Source organism: Epinephelus lanceolatus, chromosome 13 (genome assembly GCF_041903045.1).
Source record: "Epinephelus lanceolatus isolate andai-2023 chromosome 13, ASM4190304v1, whole genome shotgun sequence".
Lineage (NCBI taxonomy): Eukaryota > Metazoa > Chordata > Actinopteri > Perciformes > Serranidae > Epinephelus > Epinephelus lanceolatus.
The window spans coordinates 32,078,796-32,100,690 of NC_135746.1; the positions used below are offsets into that span (position 1 = coordinate 32,078,796).

Here is a 21,895-nt window from a genome sequence, read left to right on the forward strand (position 1 = left end):
TCACAATGGCTGCGCTTGTGCAAGCTGTAGACCCGTCGTGATTGAAAAGGAAATTGCACAGTTGAAAAAAAGGGAGAAGAAGAAGTGGGGGCCCCCAAAAGCAATCTGGCCCCCAGATACCGTCGGCGCGTGCTGTGCGTAATCAGTGCGCTCTTTCTGTGTCACCAAATGGGGCAAACCGAGATTATCTGCCAGTTAAAACACACCAAACCCAATTCCTGCAGGTCAGATGTGACCCGGTCAGCCGGATATGAGTCTGTGCTCTGCCGTGAGGGATGTCACAGGAGTCGGTGCCGAGCTCTGACATGTTTAAAATAAAATAAATGTTTGTGCGCACGCAGGAATCAGCGTGGGTGTTTGGAGAGCAGCGAGCTTCAGTTAATGTCTAACTGTTGGGCTCAGGATCAGTCTCATGGATTTAGTCACATTTTTGAAAGCTTGTGTCCTAACTTAGAGCTGAAATACGACCAATTATCAAACCAGCGCTGCCATTATGTCATTATAACTGCTTAAAACTCTTATTTCCCTTCATTTTTCATATGTTTGCGTTTCAAAATTGTTTGTCTTAAGTAAAAAACATTCTACTCCATCTTTCCAGATACCTGTATCCATGAGTGAGTCCTTGGATTCAACAATTAGCCAGTCAGTTTCAATCAGTTTCTAATAAAAAACAAATTATTTCAAGAATTTTATTAACTTAAGTGTCATTTTTCTTGATTCTAGTTGGCTCATTTGGTCTTGTCCTTCAAGATAAGGACACTTATTCATAGAAAAGTTCATGAAACAAGTTGATCTTTATTAGAAACAGGTTGAAATAATCTCAGTGTAGCAGCAAGTCTTTCCACTATTTTAAGAAAAAAATGTTACTTTTACATTTAATTTGATTACTAAAGACAAAAATACATAAACAAAATATGTCATATATATTGCTTGATATACGACAACTGTTTGTGAAAACCAAGAAATCCAGTTGGGAATATAGTGCAGCTAAAACAAGTAAAATATACACAACAAAATACGACTAATCACCCAGAACCTAACACCATAAAGGGAAACAAGTCACTGTGTTGAATATTATATCAACACTAATACCACAGGAAATTAAAAACCATCTTTAAAACACTATAAACTGTCTATTTATCTTGAAGGACACTCTTAAAAGCAGCAGTATTAGAATATAAGAACATTACAGTGAGATTATTAAAGATTAGAATAGCATTAAGTGCGGTAAAGTTACCATATGTACATCTAAATACCACAGATACACTGTAAACCTGGTAATTATATTAAAAATATAAGTATCTTATACTTTTTTATATTGTATCTTAGAATTATATTTTATCTTATTTTTAAAAGATAAGAGATTAAAAAGTCCCTATACATGACAGAATTTAAGATAATCTGGTTATCTGTATTATGTAATTAGAACATTTTAAACATGACTGAATCTGATAATATGTGTATATTTGGACACCAGCAATGTATGTGTGTATGTGTGTGTGTGTGTGTTTTCTCAGCCTGCGGGTTGTTTGTAGGTGCGGACATATGTTGTTGTGTGTGCGGCTATTTTCCCGACAGGCTTTAGCTCAGCCTCATTAGCATACAGCTGTAGAGTGACACCCTCCTCCTCCTCCTCCTCCTCCTCCTGCAAAAAGCTTTCATCTCCAACCGCTATATGGGCCGTGTGATTGGTCACGCTGCTGCAGAGTCATACTCACAGTTATACAGTGGAGACATTATGGATGTGATGTGTGTGGAAATACAAAACAGATGTGTCAGAAATTCTCATTTTGCTTGCATTAAACGATTTAATGTGCATAATATTTAAGTCAGATTAGGTAAGGAGTTTCCCAACTCAGATAAACATCAAAGTAGGGAGCTGACAGGTCGTTTAAAGGGAAAGTTCACCCCTACATCAAAAATACATTTTCCTTCTTTCCTGTAGTGCTATTTATTAATCTAGATTGTTTTGGTGTGAGTTGCTGAGTGCTGGAGATATATGTCAGCCAAAGAGACGTCTGCTGTCTCTCCAATATAATGGAACTAGATGGCACTCAAAGCACCAAGAAGTTCGCAAATATTTTATGAAAAATTAAATACATTGAACATATGTGGTAGACACACACAGGCCACTTATCAATGACAATATGACTTTAAAAACATTTAACAGGGTATAAAAACAAATCTGTTAACCTGGTGACGTCACTTATGATGTCACAGCTGTCCCGGGTAGGCGAACATAGGCAGCAGGTTTTGGTTGTAGGTCAGATATTTCACAGCGCTGCTCCTCAGAGCTACTCGAATCTCAGCATCTTTAAATGGGTCCCGAGGAAGGACATTTGAGTCATCCTCCATCAGCTGCTGCCTGGACTCATCGTCCTGCAGGGAAACAGAGGTGGAGGTTATAACGTACACATGCTGCACTGCACTGTTTTGGTATTAGAGTAACATGTTTGTGTGGGTTAAAAGTAGTTATTATATATACTTGAATGTACAGCAAGTGGGTCATTATTGCAATGTAAATCCCAACAGGGTGATGCAGCATCCCAAAGTGAGGTGGAGGGGCATTGAATCACCTGGAAAGAGGGGAGGAAGGAAGGAAGTAAGAAAGAAAGCAAGAAAGAAAGAAAGAAAGAGGTCAGACTCAGATAAAACAGTTGATCACTCACTGTAGTTGAGGTGTTCTGCTGAAGCTCCTGCTCAAAGTCGGAGAATCTGTCATGATAAATGGCCAAACACCAGCTCTGTCTGAAGAAACTGCAGGAGACACAAACACACATTAATACACACTTTTTTTAATTTTATTTTGTTTTACCACTGCTGAGATCCGAGTCGAGTTTTTACTCTGTTGAGTTTCCATCTAATGGAAAAACACAACCCTAAAACACCCTTTAGATCAGTAGTTCTCAACACTGATGAGGTCCCCCTGATGTTCACCTGCAAAATGTCCCTCAAATTAATGTGTACCATCCATGAAGAGACTCAAAATGAACACAAAGAGACAAAAAAACTCCATAAAGGGGATGCAAAGAGATTACAAAGATGCAAAACAATGACAAAGAGACACAGAAAGACCTCAAAGAGACACAGAATGACTACAGAGAGTCACAAAATAACCACAAGGAGACACAAAATGATCACACACAAGATTACCACCAAGAGACAAAACAACAAAAAGATGCGACGACAAAGAGACATAAAATGACAACAACAACGACAAAAAGGGGCAAGACCACCACAAAGCCTGTGTGTGGGGCCTTTTGTATATCTGTGCCCAGTGACCCATTGTCTCATAATCCGCCTGGCTTGTGACCCCTTAATAAAGGCAACATCTCTACATTTATTTTACAGCTATAGTTACTAGTTACCATTCAGATCCAGATCCATATAATAAAATTATAAATTGCATTATTAGGGGTTAAATCAGTGATTCACAAATGTTTTGCTTGTAACTCATTACAATAAAGCATTTAGAGCTCCTTGTCATGTTTCAAATGAGTTCCAAGAGACATTTTCTACCAAAAATAAGTAAATAAATAAAAGCATTAAGATAAATTTGTGTGTCAGAACTTAATTTCTCCCTCTTTCCTCTCCCATTAATCATCTCAGGACCCCTCAGATTTATCCGGCGACTCTTTGGAGGGGCCCGACCTCTAGGTTGGAAAGTTGTTAAAACTAGCTCCACCTTGAGCAGCTACAACAGTAACATGTGTTTCACTTTTAATACTTAAAGTACATTTACCTCTGTGTTTTTACTTAAGTAGGACTTTGATTGCAGGACTTTTACTTGGGAAGGAGTATTTCTACATCGTGGTATCGGTACTTTAACTTTAGTATAAGTACTTCTTCCACAACCGCTTATCTACAGAGCCAGACATCAGAAGACATATATGAGAAACTGTCTACCTTTGTATTTTTGGGTGAACTGACCCTTTAAATATCAGCAAACCTTTGAAGTAACCAAACACACTAACACACACACACCCAGAGGCCACACTAACTGTATTGGCTGAAAGACCCCCAGCCGCCACACGGTCAATCAATGATTTTAACGGCTCACGATGCTCCGTCAGCCTCCACAATGACTTTACAAGTCAGCTGAGTGAGCGGCGTGACGAGGAATCAGTCTCTGCAGCGGGGAGGCTCTGGCTTTGTCTCGTCCCGGACCGGCCACAAAGACAGATTGGGGAGCTGCATAAACAGATTAGGAGGCGGGGGACAATAGACGTCCATATCTGGGGGTCATTTGTGTTGAAACCTCAGAAGCAGGTCACCCGCTGTTTGACAAACACACACACACACACACACACACACACACACACACACACACACTCACACACCCCGCAAAGTCACACCAGCAAACACACAGACAGCATGAGGACAAAAGACACAAGTTTCACGACCTGCAGCTTCCTGAAAGCATTTCCTCTATCAAACTCAAAGTTGCTTCAGAAACAGTGAAAGTGTCTCGTTCTTATACAGAAGTTGGTTTTGAAAACAGCTATTCTTACAAACAAAAACCCAACAAAAAAACTCGACCACCTGTCATCTGTTGCATTTTGACATTTAAATCAGATATCCACAACTGAAAAAACAGCAACATGTATTGTTCCTGAATGAATAAATGAAACAGTACTACTACAGGAGCTGGATGAACTGAGAGAAACATTGTACAAAACACAATGACAGTGCAGAAAATATCAATTTGGGGAAGCTGTTGTTTTGTTGACAACAACACATGCCAATCATTTCTGCAGGTCTGTATAAGATGTTTGTTGACCTCCTGAGTTACTGAAGCTCATAAAAGACTTCTGTAGAAGATGGTATTATTTTTATTGTTTGTTCCATCATTCCTTTTGGCAACAACAAACCCCAGGTTGCAGTGAAATTATGTCCCAAACTGTCTGTTGTAAACCTCCATCACAGTTTACAGACTTTCCTGTGCAATGTGGGATTATTACGAACATTTTTAGTGCCCATTTTCAGTTTTGTTTCAGTGATTTAGATAAGTTTGAAACCTGTGTTTTTGCATTTTCTGTCCCATCATAGTTCTTTGTAGCAATTTCACCATATTCCCAGGGGCTGGTTTCACAAAGACAGACTTTGATTATGGCTTAAATTGCACTAATAGTCTGATGAAGAACAGACATTTTAATCCCTCTGTTGCACAAATTTCAAACTAATAAACATGGCTGACCAAGCAACCGGGTTAATCTGCTCATCTCCTTTCACTCCAGCAGTGTTCTGGAGGAATTCAACACTTACAAAGACAGAAAATTCAGTTAAGTGTATAACAATACAAAAATCAGTCGTTTTAAATATCAGCAGAGTGCAGACACGCAGCAGAGCTGATATTTTTTGACCCATGTCGGTCTGTAAGTAAATTTTGTGACTCTTCAGTTTACATCACTGCGCACCAACTGGGTCAAGTGGGAGCTAGCAGTGCCACTAATTTGGTGATTACCGTGACCGTCATCCAGACCCAATGTGGTTGTTTTGGAAATATTGTGCCCACCCTCCGGTCTCCCCCCAGGTTGCCCCGGTGAGTACGCAGCTCAGTTTTAAGCTGCAAACCCCCTTTAGCATTGTTAGCCTCACAGTTAGCCCCTTAAGCAGTGTCAGCATGGCTAGTGGTGCTAACATAGGTCACAATGCTAAAGGGGTTTCGTGGCTCAAAATGAAGCCACTTACTCATCAGGGCGACCTGGGGGTAAACCGGAGGGCGAGCACAATGTTTCCACATCCAAGCCATCCCTCAACCAGGACAGCATTACCAGCAGTAATAGCCAAATGAGCGGTGCTGCTTCAACCCAACCCAGTTGGTGCACAGTGCAGAGCAGCCAAGGCTAACATTAGCTAACCAGTACGGGCTGAAGGGTGGGCAGTGAGCACCATGTCTCTTACCTGGCTAGCTGTCTGTCTGTCAGCAAAGCCAACAAAAAATAAAATCAAAGGCAAGACATTTACATCACAAAGCGTTAAAATTTCACCACATCTAAATGGAAAGTGCTTTGAAATGCAGCCCTAAAGCTCACTGAGTCAAAGGAGTGCCCGACTGAAAGGAAAGGTCTCTTGTATTTCACATCATTTTTCTTTCTAAAAAGTGAGCTGGTTCATTACTTGTTAATATGTGTCAGGCTATCGAAAGCAAAATTAACTGAACTGACTTCCCCAGTCAGGACTTGGTACTTCTGCTCACTCAGTCAGGATAGTTTTCTTTAGCAAATGAAAAGAATTGACGATGTCCTCACTTCTGTATATTTCCAACAGTTTCCTGCAGGCTCTAAAAACTCTTTTCCTTCTTACTCCTCCTTTCAAAACTTTGTTAATGAACCACATATTATTAGCTATTTTCCTCTTTTTACAATTTGACACCGTTTTGTGATTGTTAATATGGAAATATGAATCTGTCTTTTTGTCCAACTATCTAACTTGTTATTATAATAATCAAAGAGCAAAATAGGTCTGGCCTAACAGTACAGGCAAGACTAAAATCTCTTTGTGACACTGGTCCAAGGTTTTACTACGTAAGACAGTGATTAGCTGACAGTGTTATTACAACTGATAGAATTTAAGGGTGATTTTTTGTTGATATTCTATACTCTAGAAAAACTGAAAAAAAGTGGATTTCCCCCCTCAAAGCTTGTGTAGAAATGTGCAAAAGCATAGTAACTGTTCTCTCTCCCACCTGTACAAGTCGCAGATCAGGCCCTTGTGGTAGCGGGTGGACAGCTGGCCCAGCAGCTGCTGGTGTTTCCCGTACAGACACAAGTAATTGGAGACAGGGAGGGGCTTCAGGGAGAGACAGGTGAGCGCTTCCACAAGCTCATAGCGGTCAAGATGCAAACAGAAATAGTTTCCTGTCTCAACCCGTCCTGTCACGATGCCTCTGTCCTGTAACTGTACATGGATGGATACACAAGTTAATGAGAACTGGTTGTTGTTCAGGAGATCTGCTGCGTGATTACAGCTTTAAAAGATGGGTCAAAAGTTGAGGCTGCAATATTCTACGATTGCGTTTTTGTCCACAAATTAAGAGACAAAAAAAAAGAACAATACATCAGTTTGTTAGTTTCCTTCCCTTATAACCTTACATGTTTAACAGAAGGGCTGGTCAGGTTGGTGGCGGACGGTTTGGTAATGTGCAGGTAGTTGTATCCTCCAGGCAGTTTCCCACCTGAGGACAAACACATCATGAAGGTTGGCATGTGATGTGGTTCATATGATTCACATTGTAATAGAACACAGGAATCCATCATTGAGTTAATAAGATGATGCTGGAGCTTGCTGCTTTTTTTATTGTTAATAAATGAAATATCTTTGGATTTTAATAGTTGGTCTGAAAACAACAATTTGAAGATGCCACCTTGTATTTACTCAGACATTTTACAGTTCTCTTACATGTTGTGTACTAAATAAATAATCAGAAAAACAATTGTTAGCTGCAGCCCTAGTTGACAATAATGAAATATAAAAATACTGCCTCTGAAAATCTACAATATCATAGTTAAAAGATCGATCATAGTGTTTTTATTGGAAGAAAATATTGAATAGGATTTGTTTCAGCCCTGAAACATGCACTGGCATCAAAACTAGGACCAGCAATACATCATAACATGCATTTCACTGTCAACATCCACCCACGGAGGAGAACAGAGCTGAGGCAATGAACTCAGATAGCGGGCAATAATATGGCATCTCTGCTCTCCCTGAACACTGAAATCTCTCTGAAAAGTTCATGTGTGTTTCATTTCTACGTGAAGGGCGAGGCGGAGTGGCTGTTGTGTTTATGTAACCTGTGGAGTGGCCTTGGTTACTCCGTGAATACACAGCAGCACAATGCGGCATTGTTACGCCCTGCTATGGTTTGAGTGTCTGCCACAATAACATCGGCAGTGGGTGAAAGATTGGAAAATGTTCCACAAAAGCATAATGAACAAATATTGGCAGCACAAATTCTCCCAGATAAAAGGGGACAAAAACATGGACAGACAGGAGGAGGGACACGGAGCAGACTATCGAGGTAAGCTGACGGACCTTGAAAACATATAGACACCTGAGATCTGCTGATGAATGTGAAGGAATTTTGTCTTTATGATAAAACTATTAAATATTTAACTATGATAATTAACATGCCTGTTGCAAATTGAATGAAATCCTTGGAAAATCTAATATAATAGTCAAGTGGGATGAGTGCTTTTAGGGTGCCAGGGTTTTATAAGTCTCATTCATTCTACTGGTTGAATCATCAATTGTGTGTCATCCACTGCGTGGGAGACGGTCCTTTAAGGTCCCAAAAAAACAGACAAGCATCAGTGAAACCAACCAGTTAGTCTTCAACCATGAAGAAATGAAGCAACTACATCTGCGCTTTATACCAAACATCACGTACTGGTGAGTTTTTTTCTACCCTCTTGTCTCAGGGAACAGTAATGAGCCCATTATGGCTTAGAGCCCCATAATGAGGTAACGAAGATGCTGCACTACAAAACCTTTTTTGTACCAGAAGGTGCACTAGGCTTTAGAGCCAATTTTTGCAGTGGCCAAACAGTGCAATTACAACTGTCAAAGATTTTTTTCCCATAGGCATAAATGGTGAAAGCCATGTTGGTAAATTAGTGAATACAGTTTTTTAAATGTGTCACATCACAACCCCGGCTAAATGACCTGTTTTACTATCAGAGTTTGATCCATTTGGTCAATTAACAGTCGGAAAGTCTAGGAGAACTGCACGATTGAATCATTTTATCTCCATTAAAGTTAGCAGAGTACTAAACTGGAAGTAGCCCACTCGGATGCTGGAACGAAACCCTAACCTCTACCCCTAACCCTAAACTTCCTAACCCTGATCCCCTAACCCTAACCCTGATCCCCATAACCCTAACCCTTAGTCGGCCTGCTCTTTGGGCCACATACTGCGGAAGCGGTGCCGATCATCCAGGTAATTTTATACACAGCAGTTGAACTTTTTTGGTTTCATGTGCCACTGGGCAACTTTAACAGGAATAATCAGGGACCTGGCTCCAGCGCTTCCAGTTCTTTTCATATAGCCATGTTTTGGACAATCAACACAAAAAGTGAGATTAATGCTTTATCAGAAGTGTTTCCAAACAGTACTTTTTTGTTTTAAAGAGAAAAGACTTCAAGAACGAAGTCCAACTGGTTGATTTTGCAAATAAAAGTCAGTTTAATCACCCTAGTCCATTAAAGAACCGCACAAAACCGCTTCCCTGAACTTGTTTATGGAAGCTTACAGGACTATGTCAAGTGTATTCGAAAACATCTAGTTGTTTTATAAGAACTGTAGACATAAAAACTGAAGGAAAGAAATCAGATACAGTGGTTCCAGATTTAACTGTTAAACTCCTAAACTCCTCAACCCTTGAAACTCATTAAATATATTTTCCAGCCTTGAAATCTGACCTTGAATCTTGGCCTGTTTGTACTGCGGTATGAGGTGATCCATTTCAGCTGGAGCCTCGACCTCGGGTTCCAGTGTCGGGTCAAATAGGGGCAGCAATACAGCTGCTAGGTCCCGGCCCACTTCCTTGGAGTTGAAGTTGGCGTGAGACCACTCATCTGCGTAGTAGCAACGGGAGAATTTGGTGAGAGGCCCGGCACCACAAATGGATGAATCACTGGTCTGGAAAGTGGTGTTTATGACAAGTCTGCTGTCAAAGACCAGGAAGGAGTTGTTGATGCTCTCGAAGGCGTTGTAGTCAACTCCTTTATTGGAGAGATTAATGAACACCTGAAAGGGAGAAAATTAAGAAATCAGTATATTTTCTGTTTTCTTGTGATTTTCATACTGATTTTCATCAGTATAAACTAAGGTACAAATCACATTTGCCACAACCCCACTATTTCCTTGTTGTGAATGTGATTTTCTGCTCAGCTTCCCTAGTGCTCATCCTTAAGAGAAAATCAATACCAATAGCATATCTCTCTGTTAGATGTGAAACTACAGTCAGGGGGCAATTAGCTGGAGCAGGAGTTAACAGCTACCCCGGCTCTGTACAAAAGTAACAAATTCCGCCAACCACGGCGTTTGTTAAATCTTTACATACAGCAAACCTAAAAGTAATAAGTTGTGGTTTTACGGCCGGACAATCTCTTGGCTGACTTCCCTCTCTGAAGTCAAGTCACTATTTCTGGCCAAGACATAGCCTTACCACTAATTTGTCCCAGTGGCCAGTCACGGGACTGCAGCAAAAATATACCCCTGCCCCAAAAAATATTTCCCCCATTGACTTCCATTATAAGAGACATATTGAGCATAGCGTTAGTTCAGGCAGGACACAATGTCAAGCTCAGCTCACATCCCAGCTACATCAGCTGATCTCAAACAGCCCAATCAACTGATGGAGCAGCTGATTGATGGAAGGGAGTCAGCTGACAGATCACATGATTCCTTTCTATGCAACCAATTGGCAAATCTCATTCAGGGTGCCTTATTTAAACCGGTCTGGCCTGTCTACTGCTGCTGCTTCCTCTGCAAGCTGCTTTGCAACCTGCCTCCACCCCAGCTCCTCCTTTTCATGTTGTGTCTGACTTATCAATGACATTTCTCTTTGTCATTGATGCTGCTCTGTTCTGTTCCCACGGGGTCTTTCCTGGTGTTCTCCCTGTGTTAAGATTTCCATGCAGGAGCGTGGAAGGGCAGAGAGGTGTTTCTTTGACTGAAGTGTTCCTGACTGAACTATAAATCTGTTGACAGGACACCTCCAGCTGCAAACATATTTAACTATTACTCTCTGTAGCATACATTTTGAAACCATGAAGGTGTTCTATTTTGTTAAACTTTTCCAGAGCCTAGAAAAGTGTTCATTAGTGAGGTACTCCCAGTGTAAAGCCTATGAGTTGAGCAGGAGAGATGAGCATGTGCAGTGGGCTGCACAATGTGGAAGTAAACCCGGAGGCAAGAAAACTTTTTGGATTTACATTCTGACAGAGTAATTTTCACTCAAGTGAAAGGGCGTCATTTTGGAGTTTGTTGTCCAGTTATTTAAAGTTCTTCTCCAGGCATGTCCATTCATGTCTACACCTTTGTCTCGGTATGTGCGTATGTATGAATATACAAATTAATTAAGGTTGGCAGTTAATTTTTGACCTTGTTGAGATTGTTTTGTCAACTGGATTAATGATTTTTTTCTTTGAAAACCCAGATGAAAGACGAAACCTTGTGAATCCATAATACTCTGAGCAAACTGAAACTGTGTGATCATGTGATCATGATCAGATGAGTGGAGCTGGACTAAATTTGTATATTATTGGAGTTAATGGTACCCTGTGGAGTTCTCCTGTAAATGACACTGTTTAAATCTAGTGTTTCTCACAAAAACACACTGTGTGTATCCTTGATGCTGAACAAATGTGTCAAAATATTTCATTCCTCCAAAATAAAAAAAGGCCAAGCTAAATTTTTGAATGTTTTGGATCCTGAACAGTTTAACAGTACTTGCAGAGTATCATCTGCTGGGTGCCTCTATTTTAGCCTACAATGACAACAAACAAACAAACAAAAACACATAACCAGACAGTAGAATCCACTATTGTCTGAAACAATAAAAATGGGAAACACACCAAAATCATTTTGTGCTTGACAAACACAGTCTGCTTCCAGGAGGGAAATTAACACCCAACCAACAACCACAAGCTGCTGAATTCAGTCTGTTGTTTGTGAGCTTTTCAGCTCTACCAGACACCCTGGCCAGTTACCCACCATTGTTTGGAGAACACTTTCTTTTGTAAAAACTGATAACTGACTGGGTAAGCAGTGTAACTTTGACTTACTCCACACTGCAGATGGAGGGGCTCAGCATCTGTGGTGAATGACACAGATGTGAGGGGATCGGGGTGTTCTCCATTGTTCATCTGGGCAAGCAGGCAGTTACGGTGGACCTGGACCTCTGCCTTCTCCAGGGCTGTCGCCATAGTCTTCTCCACGTCAGGGTCGCTGAAGCAGGAGATGCCAGGTTCAGACGGTGGGAGGACTAGATGGATACGATGTCCTTGGATGCCGAGGCTGAGCAAAGTCTCCACAGTGGTGAACACATCAATGCTGTTTCCGTAGACGATGGCATTATCTAGTGGTACACAAGGAAGAAACAATTAACATAGTGTTCATAGTATTCAGAGTGTCTTCAACATGTTTCAGTGAGAGACACTATGATGGAGAAAGACTTAATATAATGAATCAAAAATATGAAAAGCTTAACACAGAAGGAGGAAGTAGAGAGGGGTTGTGTAGAAAGCAATCAGTATTAACATGAACACATCAGCAGAGTAATAGTAAGACGTGTCAGGCTATAATGGCCACTCTTTACACTGCATGATGTATGAAGTAGATGAAAATGTATGAAGTATGAAGGAATTTCCCCAAAGTCCTGTTGAGAGAATGAAACAGACAAGGTCACAGTGACCTTAACCTTTGACTTATCACCACCAAAATCTAATTTCCTCATTGTTGAGACCAAGTGGACATTTGTGCCAAATTTGAAAAACTTCCCTCAAGGTGTTACTGAGATACCACGTTCACGAGAATGGGATGTACGGATGGACATGCAACCTGAAAACACACAAACTTTCTAGTAAACGAGAATTATAGGGCTCTAGTTTCCCGGCGCAGTGCAGCACTGGGTGGCGAACCCCGCGCAGAGCTAGTTTCGAGCAGCACAACCTGAGGCGCGCTCAGTTTGGTAGTTTGGCAGACAGAGGTGCGCTGAGATGGGTGTGGCAGCGCAGCAGGGGGAGGTGTCGACAGATCCAGCTTGGCGCAGTGACAGTTTTGTGCCAAAAGGCTTCGCCAAAGGTGCGCTAAAAGCTCGCCAGCTGAAACCACGTCTACTGTCAGCGCAGGCGGAGCGCAGCCAGTGTAAGCCGAAGTTTGGCTGACCGGCGGACAGTGCACACACGTCACCAAAACCTCACAGGCAGGTTTCCAGAATATCAGGCACATTAACGATGCAATAAATAGCCACAAAACCACTATTCAATGCAACTATCTGCAATCAACACATAAATGTATCTCTATATCGACTGTCCCGTCACATCTGATGTCAGATCAAAGGGGATCGGCACGTTTGGCACGTTTGGCACGCATAATGGAAACCCAACCTGATTTGATTAACACAGCTACAAACTAATGAGTTCACATCCCTCTCAGCCAACCACAAACAGCCACAGCATGAGATAGGGAGTATATATTCAGCATCCGTCATCTTAGAAAAGTCAAAAGAAAAGAAACAGAGTGAGACTGCGAGAGAGAAAGAGAGAGCACGCGCGCACGAGAGAAACGCAACATTGATTTACAATTGTGGTGACCTCCTCCCAGGCTACCTTTGCATCATCAGCCCGTGGAGGTCTGCTCGCAGTTCCGTATATTCGGACACTGCGAGGTTGGACCTCCCGGACCAAAACATCAGTTTCCTCCTGGGAGAAGTTTGGCTGTCTGACGCTGCTGCTCTCTTCTGCCATGGCGAATTCAGTAAACTCTCATTACGCCTTCATGCGGCGCATTTAAGGGCGAGGAGAGGGGCTCATTTGATTGGTGTGATGTGTGTAAAACCCACTCCATGCCTTCTCTCCTCCCTCTTTCCGACTTGCGCAGGTAGGAGGGACAGAGGTGGGATAGAGGAGTAGCTGCGCCAGGCGCAAGGTGTGTCAAACTTGCAAAATCCGCCTGGCCACACCCAGTTGGCGAAGCGCAGGTGCACTGCGCCCCCGCCTCGCCCGGTCTGCCAAACTAGAGCCCATAGTCTCATGGTTGCATGCCTCCACCGACTGGTCAAGTTACAGTTTACATCCATGTCTGTCCAGACTCACAGAGTCATGACTATGGGAAATGCTTCAAAATGGATGTTGCTGCAAACAAGCAACAAATTCTAAAACTAAAAAAATAGTTTCACCAATTTAGTATCTAAATACATGTCTCTCCTTCTGTTCCTTAGTTAGGATGTTGAGTAATGGCCAGAAATAATTATATGTAAGTCATGTGTTATGTATGGTGACATTTGATCTTTTGGATATAAAAGTCATCACTTCATCATTTTATCCTATTAGAAATTTGTGTGAAATTTTGTCATAATTAGCAAATGAATTCTTGAGTAATGGCCAAATTCGCGTTTTGTGGGGTTACAGTGATCCCTGACCACCAAAATTGAATAAGTAAATTTTTGAAGTGGACGTTTGTGCCAAATTTGCTGAAATTCATAACAATGGGAAACACAGACAACCGGAAAACATAGTCTCTGACCATGACTTTTGCCAGTGTGAAATAACAATCACAACATGCACTGTGCGCATTCTCCCATCTCTACTGAAATTTCATCTCTCTCAAGTTGCCAACCTTGGATTGGTAACATGAGTAAGTTGCACACAACCTGTCAGACAACAGTGACTCTGTTAGTCCGTTTATAAACAGACAGTATATGTTAATCATGTTGGCATATTGCATAAAACTAATGCAGTACAAGTTGGATTTAATGCTGTGACACTGTTGGCGGGACCGGACCAGCAAAACTGGAAATTGACCCAACTCTAGACAGCTGCTCGTCAAGCAGCTGAAAACAGAAAAAAGACAATGTACTTATGTTAAAGCAAAAGCCAAATTAGTTTTTCTGCAGATAAATTTACTTGAATACATTTTTCTGTAGATAAATTTGATTTAAAGCTGACTCTTCTCTGGTTGATTTGTTTGGAAAAGAGCCATGAAAGAAGTGCCAATCAACTAAACAAGCTACTGTATGATTATATTTCATTCTTTGAGTTATACTATACAGACCACCAATACAGCCATGGAGTGTAATAATTTAAATGCCAGTAGTGATGAATAAGATTACAAGTCTATAACCCAGCAGCTCTGTGCGACTGTACGTCAATGCTTATTAGCAAATGCTGATGTTAAAGTTTAGCTCAAACAAAAAGTTCAGCTAATGGGAATTCATTCAGTTTTGCAGTTACTTGGGCTTGAACAGCACAAATTAAAATGTTGAAAATGATGATGGCACAAGATGAAAAGTTAAGGGATCATTAATGTAATCACAGTTTATCCACTGGGGAACATAAATGTCTAAAGTTCATCACAACCCATGGAATTGTTGCTGAGACATTTCTCTTAAAACCACAAATGAGAACTTCCTGGTGGCGCTGAAGGAAAAGTCAGAGGAAACACCACGGTCAGTAATATTCAGCCTAAGGGCAACATGAACATCTGTCCCAGATTTAATAGTCCTACACAATATCTCCAAATGATAGATGATCATCTCTTATTTCTGTTTATGAGATACATGTGAAACATAATGAAAAAGGTTTTAGATTTTTTTATGTACTAAAAACACACTTAACAACTACCTACTAAGCTACTACAGTAATAACTTTTTTTTCTGAAAAATAAAACCTTTTTTAGGTTCATTTTTCCAGTTTCCCTGCTCTTGCAGTCACTTTGGATTGCAAGCACAGTCCATATTATCATACAAAATCATAATACTCCAAATACAGACAAAGCTTTACAATTTAGAAGAAGTGAATGGTGACCATGAAGCATTCATTTCTAAAAATTAAAAAAAAAACACAACCCAACAACACTATTTGGGTTTTTCCTGAGTGAACCCATTCTGTGACGCTCACTGTTAAGAGAAGCCTCTTGACATTTTACAGAATGTACAAGTTCCTATATAATGAGAGTGTGTTCTCCTCATCATCTCTCACTGATTATATTTCACTTAACACACAAAGCCTGGAGCATCAGGGCCATCGTGAGACACAGATGACAAAAACTAAGATTTACTGTAAATGTAGATCAGAGTTTTCCTGGCTGCTGTTCAGTGTCGCTGTCCATGGTGCTGAACCAGAGGAGCTGTGCTGCTACTGAACCATCAAGTCCAGTAGAACACAAAGTGTCTCATCAATACATCTATATTCCACTGATCACTTCATCTGGTGACTCCTTCTACTAGAACTACCTAAGGAAACATGCTCTTTTCTGTGTCTACTAAAAAGGGTGAATGAGTCCCCTTAAAGTCTCGGCACACAGTTTTGTTGGGGTACAAAAATTAAAAAGGCTTGATCACGGTCCTGAGGTAGACTGATGTATAAACTGGACTTGTTTATGTGCTTACTATGATAAAGGCAGTGTACCTTAATAAGCCAGTGTGCCTTGACTTTTTTGGGGCAATTTCTTTCCTGTTTTTAGGGCCATTAATTGTCTCCCCGTGCATCAGGAGCAATTGTCTTGTGTCACATTGTTGTCAGATCCAAGAAGCGCTTCCTCATCAAATTTTTACCAAATGCTTTTTTTTCACTGCACTTTTATTTCCATCTGCTTTCACTTTATTACAATGGTCACATTAATTAAGTGTGATGTGATGTGATGTTCTATATTTATCTTATTGTCCACAAATCCCATTAAATGACCAAAACCAAAGGTGAATGTATTCACTAATAAGTAATGTGTGTGTGTATCAAAACCTGATTAATCTTTTTCCTCTGTGCCATCGAGCTCCATTGTTGTCCAAAAACTATTAAAACACATCAAGGAGCCACACTGTTGCACTGGGTGATATGTTCCTTCATTACCATGACCACACACACTGTATATATTATGAGTCAGTCCCACATATACCGTCCTTCTGCTTCAAATAAATACTCACTACAGCACCAAATGTTAATTATTACGCAGCTGAAAATAGTCCCCAGCACATTTACTATTTCCTCCTGTTTGTTTGCAAAAAAAACTCTGTATTTTAAAACATTTATGTCTTCAGTAGGAACCCATGGGTTTGGAACAGAGAACCACAGACAGGAAGTCAGAGAGTATCAAAAGACTAACGCTACTAGAGAGTATTTTCCAGGGATTTGTTGAAAAGAAAGTATCCATTAAACCGTGCGCTGAGACAAAACAGCTAGAACTGCTTTAGTCTAATGCAAAAAATTTACATTCACTCTGTCTCATTTTGTTATTATTATTAAAATATGGAAATAAACACAGTATCTGCTGGAGTCTGCCATGGCAATTTGCATTTATTAATGGTTTTCCTTTATGACTGGGATCAACTAATTAGTATATATAAAAGCCTCACTCTAGATCACTGCACAATTCCTTCAGAGAGCAGATTAATTTTGCTTAATGACACTGTATTTTTTCCTGCTCTGAAAAGCCGGGCTCTCAGAGAGTGATATGATAATGGAAAATGGATGGAAGAGGCCGACCTGATTCACAGAGATGAAAGATTTCTCTGCAGCTAATTAGCTGCTAATTATACCGGGGCACTTCAGCGCTGACTGGCTGAGTAATGACATACTACTACAGATTAATTTTAGGTTCGGTGTGTGTGTGTTTGAGTGTGTTTTAGTGTGTGTGTATGTGTATGTGTGTTCACTTACCCTCCAGCTCCACGAAGTTGGCACACAGCCAGCGGCGAGCAGCCATGCAGTCGTAGAGGTCGTTGAGGGTGAAGAGGTTGGATGGGACGGGCTCGATGTATCTGGACTGCGCCTGCAGCTGGCTGTTTGTAACGGGCTGGCTCAGATCCAGACCAGAGGGACAGGGTACCTGCAGCATCACATGACACACAGACTCATTACATCAAATTTGAGTAATAATGCACATTTCTGACACACAGAAGATGAGATGAGTATATGACAGGAGAGATGAATGGAGAGATGAATGGGATAATCATTATAATTATTATGCATATTTTTACTGGCATTTTTTATTTTGCTTGTAACATGGTTACTTTAGCTAATTAGCTGAGGTCCAACATCTTACGTATAAGATGTGAAAATGTACATCTTGATTAAGAGCTATATATCATATAACAGCATGGCAACTAGAGTGAATACTGATACTGCCAACGTCATCAGCTGTTTGCTGTTACCATGTTGTGTATGAACTGCTACTGGCCTCAGTCTTAACTTAAACAAAAGTACAAATACCACATTGTCAGAATACTTCACTACAAGTAAATCTCCTGCATTTAAAACCTTACTTAAGCAGAAATATGTAAGTATTATCAGCAAAAATGTAAAGTAGTCATTGTGCAGTTAAATGTTGCCTGTCAGTCTTTTTTCCCATAAAATCTGATGTTTTTGGATTCATTTTACTGCTGTATTAATGTGTATGTTGCATTTTACTGCTGTAAATGTTCAAGGTTGTGCTCATTTTAACTCCTTTATACACTGTTGGGTAGTTTAATCTACAGCAACGATACGTATTCTATCACAAAAGAATATGTTAATAGTGTTGCTGTCCTGTGAGAAACAAATATCTCTAAAAAGTCAACTTTTCATGATGTCAGAGAAACAACCCTGTTTTGAGCTTTGTGATGATGCTGGAAGGATATGAAAAGTGTAATCAGAAAAGAAACTAAAGCTGTCAGACAAATGTAGTGGAGTAAAAACTAAAATACTTGTCTCTGAGATGTAGTGGAGTAGAGGTATAAAGTTGCGTAAAATCAACAAGCTATTGGCGGAACTATACTGTACATCAACCAGTATATCAAACGTTAGCTAGTAAACAGTGCAACAAATTGCCAATGACTCTGCCAGGTAATAAATAAGCTGTTGAAATGTCAGGTCATAAACGAGGAGATGGGGATCCCATTCTTCACCCGTAATGACATACAGAGCCATGATCTGTTTGTAGACTAATTAAAAGGGAAAAAATGTCAGTAAGCATCACATAGTGTGTTTGTTTTTGTTTTGTGGGAGGACTTTTCAGTCAAAGATGAAACAACAAAGATATCTGAGGCTTTAGCGTGATTTGCCATGCTCACCCCATCGACTTCAACAGAAATGGCACCAAAGTCTGGCACCAACGCATAACTCTAATGCTATCATTAACATCATGACCTTTCCTTCTTTTGTAGTTTCCTTGAGTATAGCCAGGAAACCAATTACCTCACAGGTCAGTCACACTCCAATCTACACACTAAAGCTTGATTTATGGTAGAACACTCAACACTTTTGATGAGAGTTGCACAACAGAAATTACATATTTTCTACAAAAAAAGTATAATTTGACACTGACTTTCATTTCATGTTGTGCACCTGGAGAATTTTTCTTTCCTTTTAGATTAGTTTTTGTCTGTTGTGTTGCCTTTACTGATTGGACAGCTATAGAGAGAGGCTGCGGGTTGGAATTAAACCCTTGCCGCTGCAAAGGACTCAACTTAAATGGGTCACACACTCTACCAGGTGAGCCAGAGGTCATGCCCACCTGTACGAGTATTTCGTTATGTAGTATGCATTGTATCTGATTACCATAGAGACGACTGAAAGTTTTACCACAGATTAAACTGAAAATATTGGACACACTTTCTGAAGATGTCGTGGAACTGATTCAACGGAATGTCTGCATTGCAAGGAGGCAACTTGATAATCCTACGTTGACAAACCTGCTGATCTAAAGCAAACTGTAATATTCAGATGAGATGATGAAAAGTGCCTCATTGTCTCACCTGGTACTGCAGGCCCGTACAGAGGACGAGGTGATCATACAGCACCTTCCCATAACCAGATACAAGGACGTGTTTGGACTTCCTGTTGATGCCCACCATCTTCCCAGTCACCACGTTGATGCAGGAATGCAGAGGGAGCTGAGCTAAGTCTCTGCTGCTGTAAGTATGACTGCAGGAGGTGTAGAAACATATTAAACTCTGATGTAGATTAATGTAGTTTTAAATGACAACTTGAGTTTAATTACATACAAAATAATCGTTTGATGTTTTTGGAACGTTCTTATAATATGTGAAGATACTGTACATCTTGTAAATTATTCAATGCCAAAACATGCTTTTCAATTTCAGTGCCTGATGTTATATTCCCTCACCTTGTGGACAGAAATCCAACGTCCTCATGGTTGTAGTCGCTGGGGAGACCGTGCGTTGAGATCAGGGTCAGATTGTTGAACCTCAGGTGAGGGCTACGAGAGAACAAACATTACTGAACAGCATGAGTGCTTTTCCATAGATTATAGTGAATACACAGAGGACACAGTGTAAGAGGAATGTTATCCAGGGAAGGTCAACTTTAATTTTAGCAACAGCTACCTTCTTCATTCAGTGATTTGCAACAGCATTTAGAAAGCCTGAAAACAAAGAGTACTAAATTAAAATCTCTTAACTTTGCTTTATGTAACAGGAAGGTTTGCACTGTACATGAACACAGATATTCATCTGAAATGTTAAAATTCTTTATACACAGCTGACCTGTTCAAGAGTCTCCCTGTAAAGACATATTTTAAAATCCTTAGCCGGTGCAAAAGCAGTCTCCTGCAGCCATAACCTAAACCCAACAGAAAGTCGGCCATTTTGAATTTACTGTTAAATTTAGGGGCAGTTGTCGGCCATTTACAGCAGTCATACTTTAACAAACTCCTCCTAGAGATTTAATCTGATTGACTTTAAATTTTGTCTGTACCATTTAAAGACCTTGAACATGCAAAGCTTTTAAAAGCTTGAGTTCTTGTCAAAATGTGTGACCGTATTTAGGTGCTAATTTTCCATGTTTTGCCACGTAACAGGAAGTTGTTTGTAACTCCCCTGTAGAACGTAAAATCTGCCCCAAACCTGTGTCACATCCTGAACACATCAAGATGTAATTTTTTAATAGTTATAGCGCCCCCTACTGATAACAGGAAATACATGCTTTATATTTTGATGTACTCCCCCTAGCAAGTTGACCAGATCCACCTCAAATATGTACTGCAAAGCCCAAAAACCTCGATGATGCTTTCTGGTGAAAATTGTGAGTTTTCATTGAATGGCATTGTCATGGCATGGTGGCCATGTTGCACGTTTCACAAATGAGTTGACAACAGGAAATGACATGCTTTATACTTTGACATACTCCTCCCAGAAGGGTGAACAGATCCCTCTCAAATTTGGTCAGCATAGTCGCAATACCTTGATGACGCTTACTTGTGAAGATTGAGAGTTTACATTGAACGATGTTGCCATGCCTTATTTGCCATGAAACAGGAAGTTATTGTAACTTCCTTGTACTTTGTCCAATCTGCCCCACATCTCGCTGTTGTATAAGACTCCAGGCCTGAAGACATCAACATGCCAATTATGTGTCATAGTCATTGCGCCACCTACTGGCAAGGGGAAGTATGTGTTGTCTGACCGTTATGTTTTGATTTACATGAAAATTGCATGGTGTGGTCTACAGTTGATTTACAGCAACATGACATATTAGTAGTGTGTTTTCCAGCGTCACATAGTGGACACAGGAGGTGGTAAAAAATGTGAAACAGATCATTCCAGTGCCCACACCCAGGATACACCATCGCACACCAGTGTGCAGTGTCTGACTTTCAAAAAAAATGAACAGCTGTGTCAACCAGTGTACTGCCAGCACCCCTGCCAGTACCCAAAGGTGCGAGGGCCTGTTCATCGCTTCTCACAGCTTTAATACTAATACTAATACTTATTATTATTATCTTTTATGTTTATTGGAGCACACGAGAAATAAACAGCTAATAAATCACAAACTATAAAGAATATGGTATGTACAAATTAACAAATTTCATCTTCATTTCTTTCTTTTTTTATTAAACTGTGCTTTGGATAGCATTTGCCTTTTCTTTTTTGCCTTTGCTCTAGCATATTCTGACTGTCAGGATCACTCACTGATAAACACATTAAAGTGGACTGCATTGCCAGGACTGTTAGCATCAGATCTTTGGGAAAAAAATATTTGGGTGCAAGAAGAATCGCCATTGTCCTGAATAAACCTCACTAAAAAAATCCAGGTGCTGAATCAGTGGTTCTCGGGTGGAAGTTCTCTAGCCTACCAATGCATTTGTGGTTCCTGAGCATCCTAAAAAATCCTGAACTGCCCTCCTCCCTCTTGCATATTTACTGTCCACAGTGTACAGCATCTCTTGTGATGC

General features: G+C 40.5%; 1 protein-coding gene across 1 annotated transcript in view; it reads right to left on the reverse strand.

Moving 5' to 3' along the window:
* Window positions 1-21,895, reverse strand: part of cfap61 (cilia and flagella associated protein 61) — a 67,298-nt gene that overhangs the window by 17,767 nt on the left and 27,636 nt on the right. The window contains exons 17-25 of the mRNA XM_033647814.2: window positions 19,829-19,921; window positions 19,458-19,626; window positions 17,383-17,551; window positions 11,794-12,086; window positions 9,424-9,751; window positions 7,095-7,177; window positions 6,689-6,900; window positions 2,670-2,757; window positions 2,194-2,379 (exon numbers count right to left, since the gene is read on the reverse strand). Of these exons, the coding sequence (XP_033503705.2) occupies window positions 2,215-2,379; window positions 2,670-2,757; window positions 6,689-6,900; window positions 7,095-7,177; window positions 9,424-9,751; window positions 11,794-12,086; window positions 17,383-17,551; window positions 19,458-19,626; window positions 19,829-19,921 (1,600 nt within the window). The 3' untranslated portion in view covers window positions 2,194-2,214. The remainder of the gene's footprint in view (window positions 1-2,193; window positions 2,380-2,669; window positions 2,758-6,688; window positions 6,901-7,094; window positions 7,178-9,423; window positions 9,752-11,793; window positions 12,087-17,382; window positions 17,552-19,457; window positions 19,627-19,828; window positions 19,922-21,895) is intronic.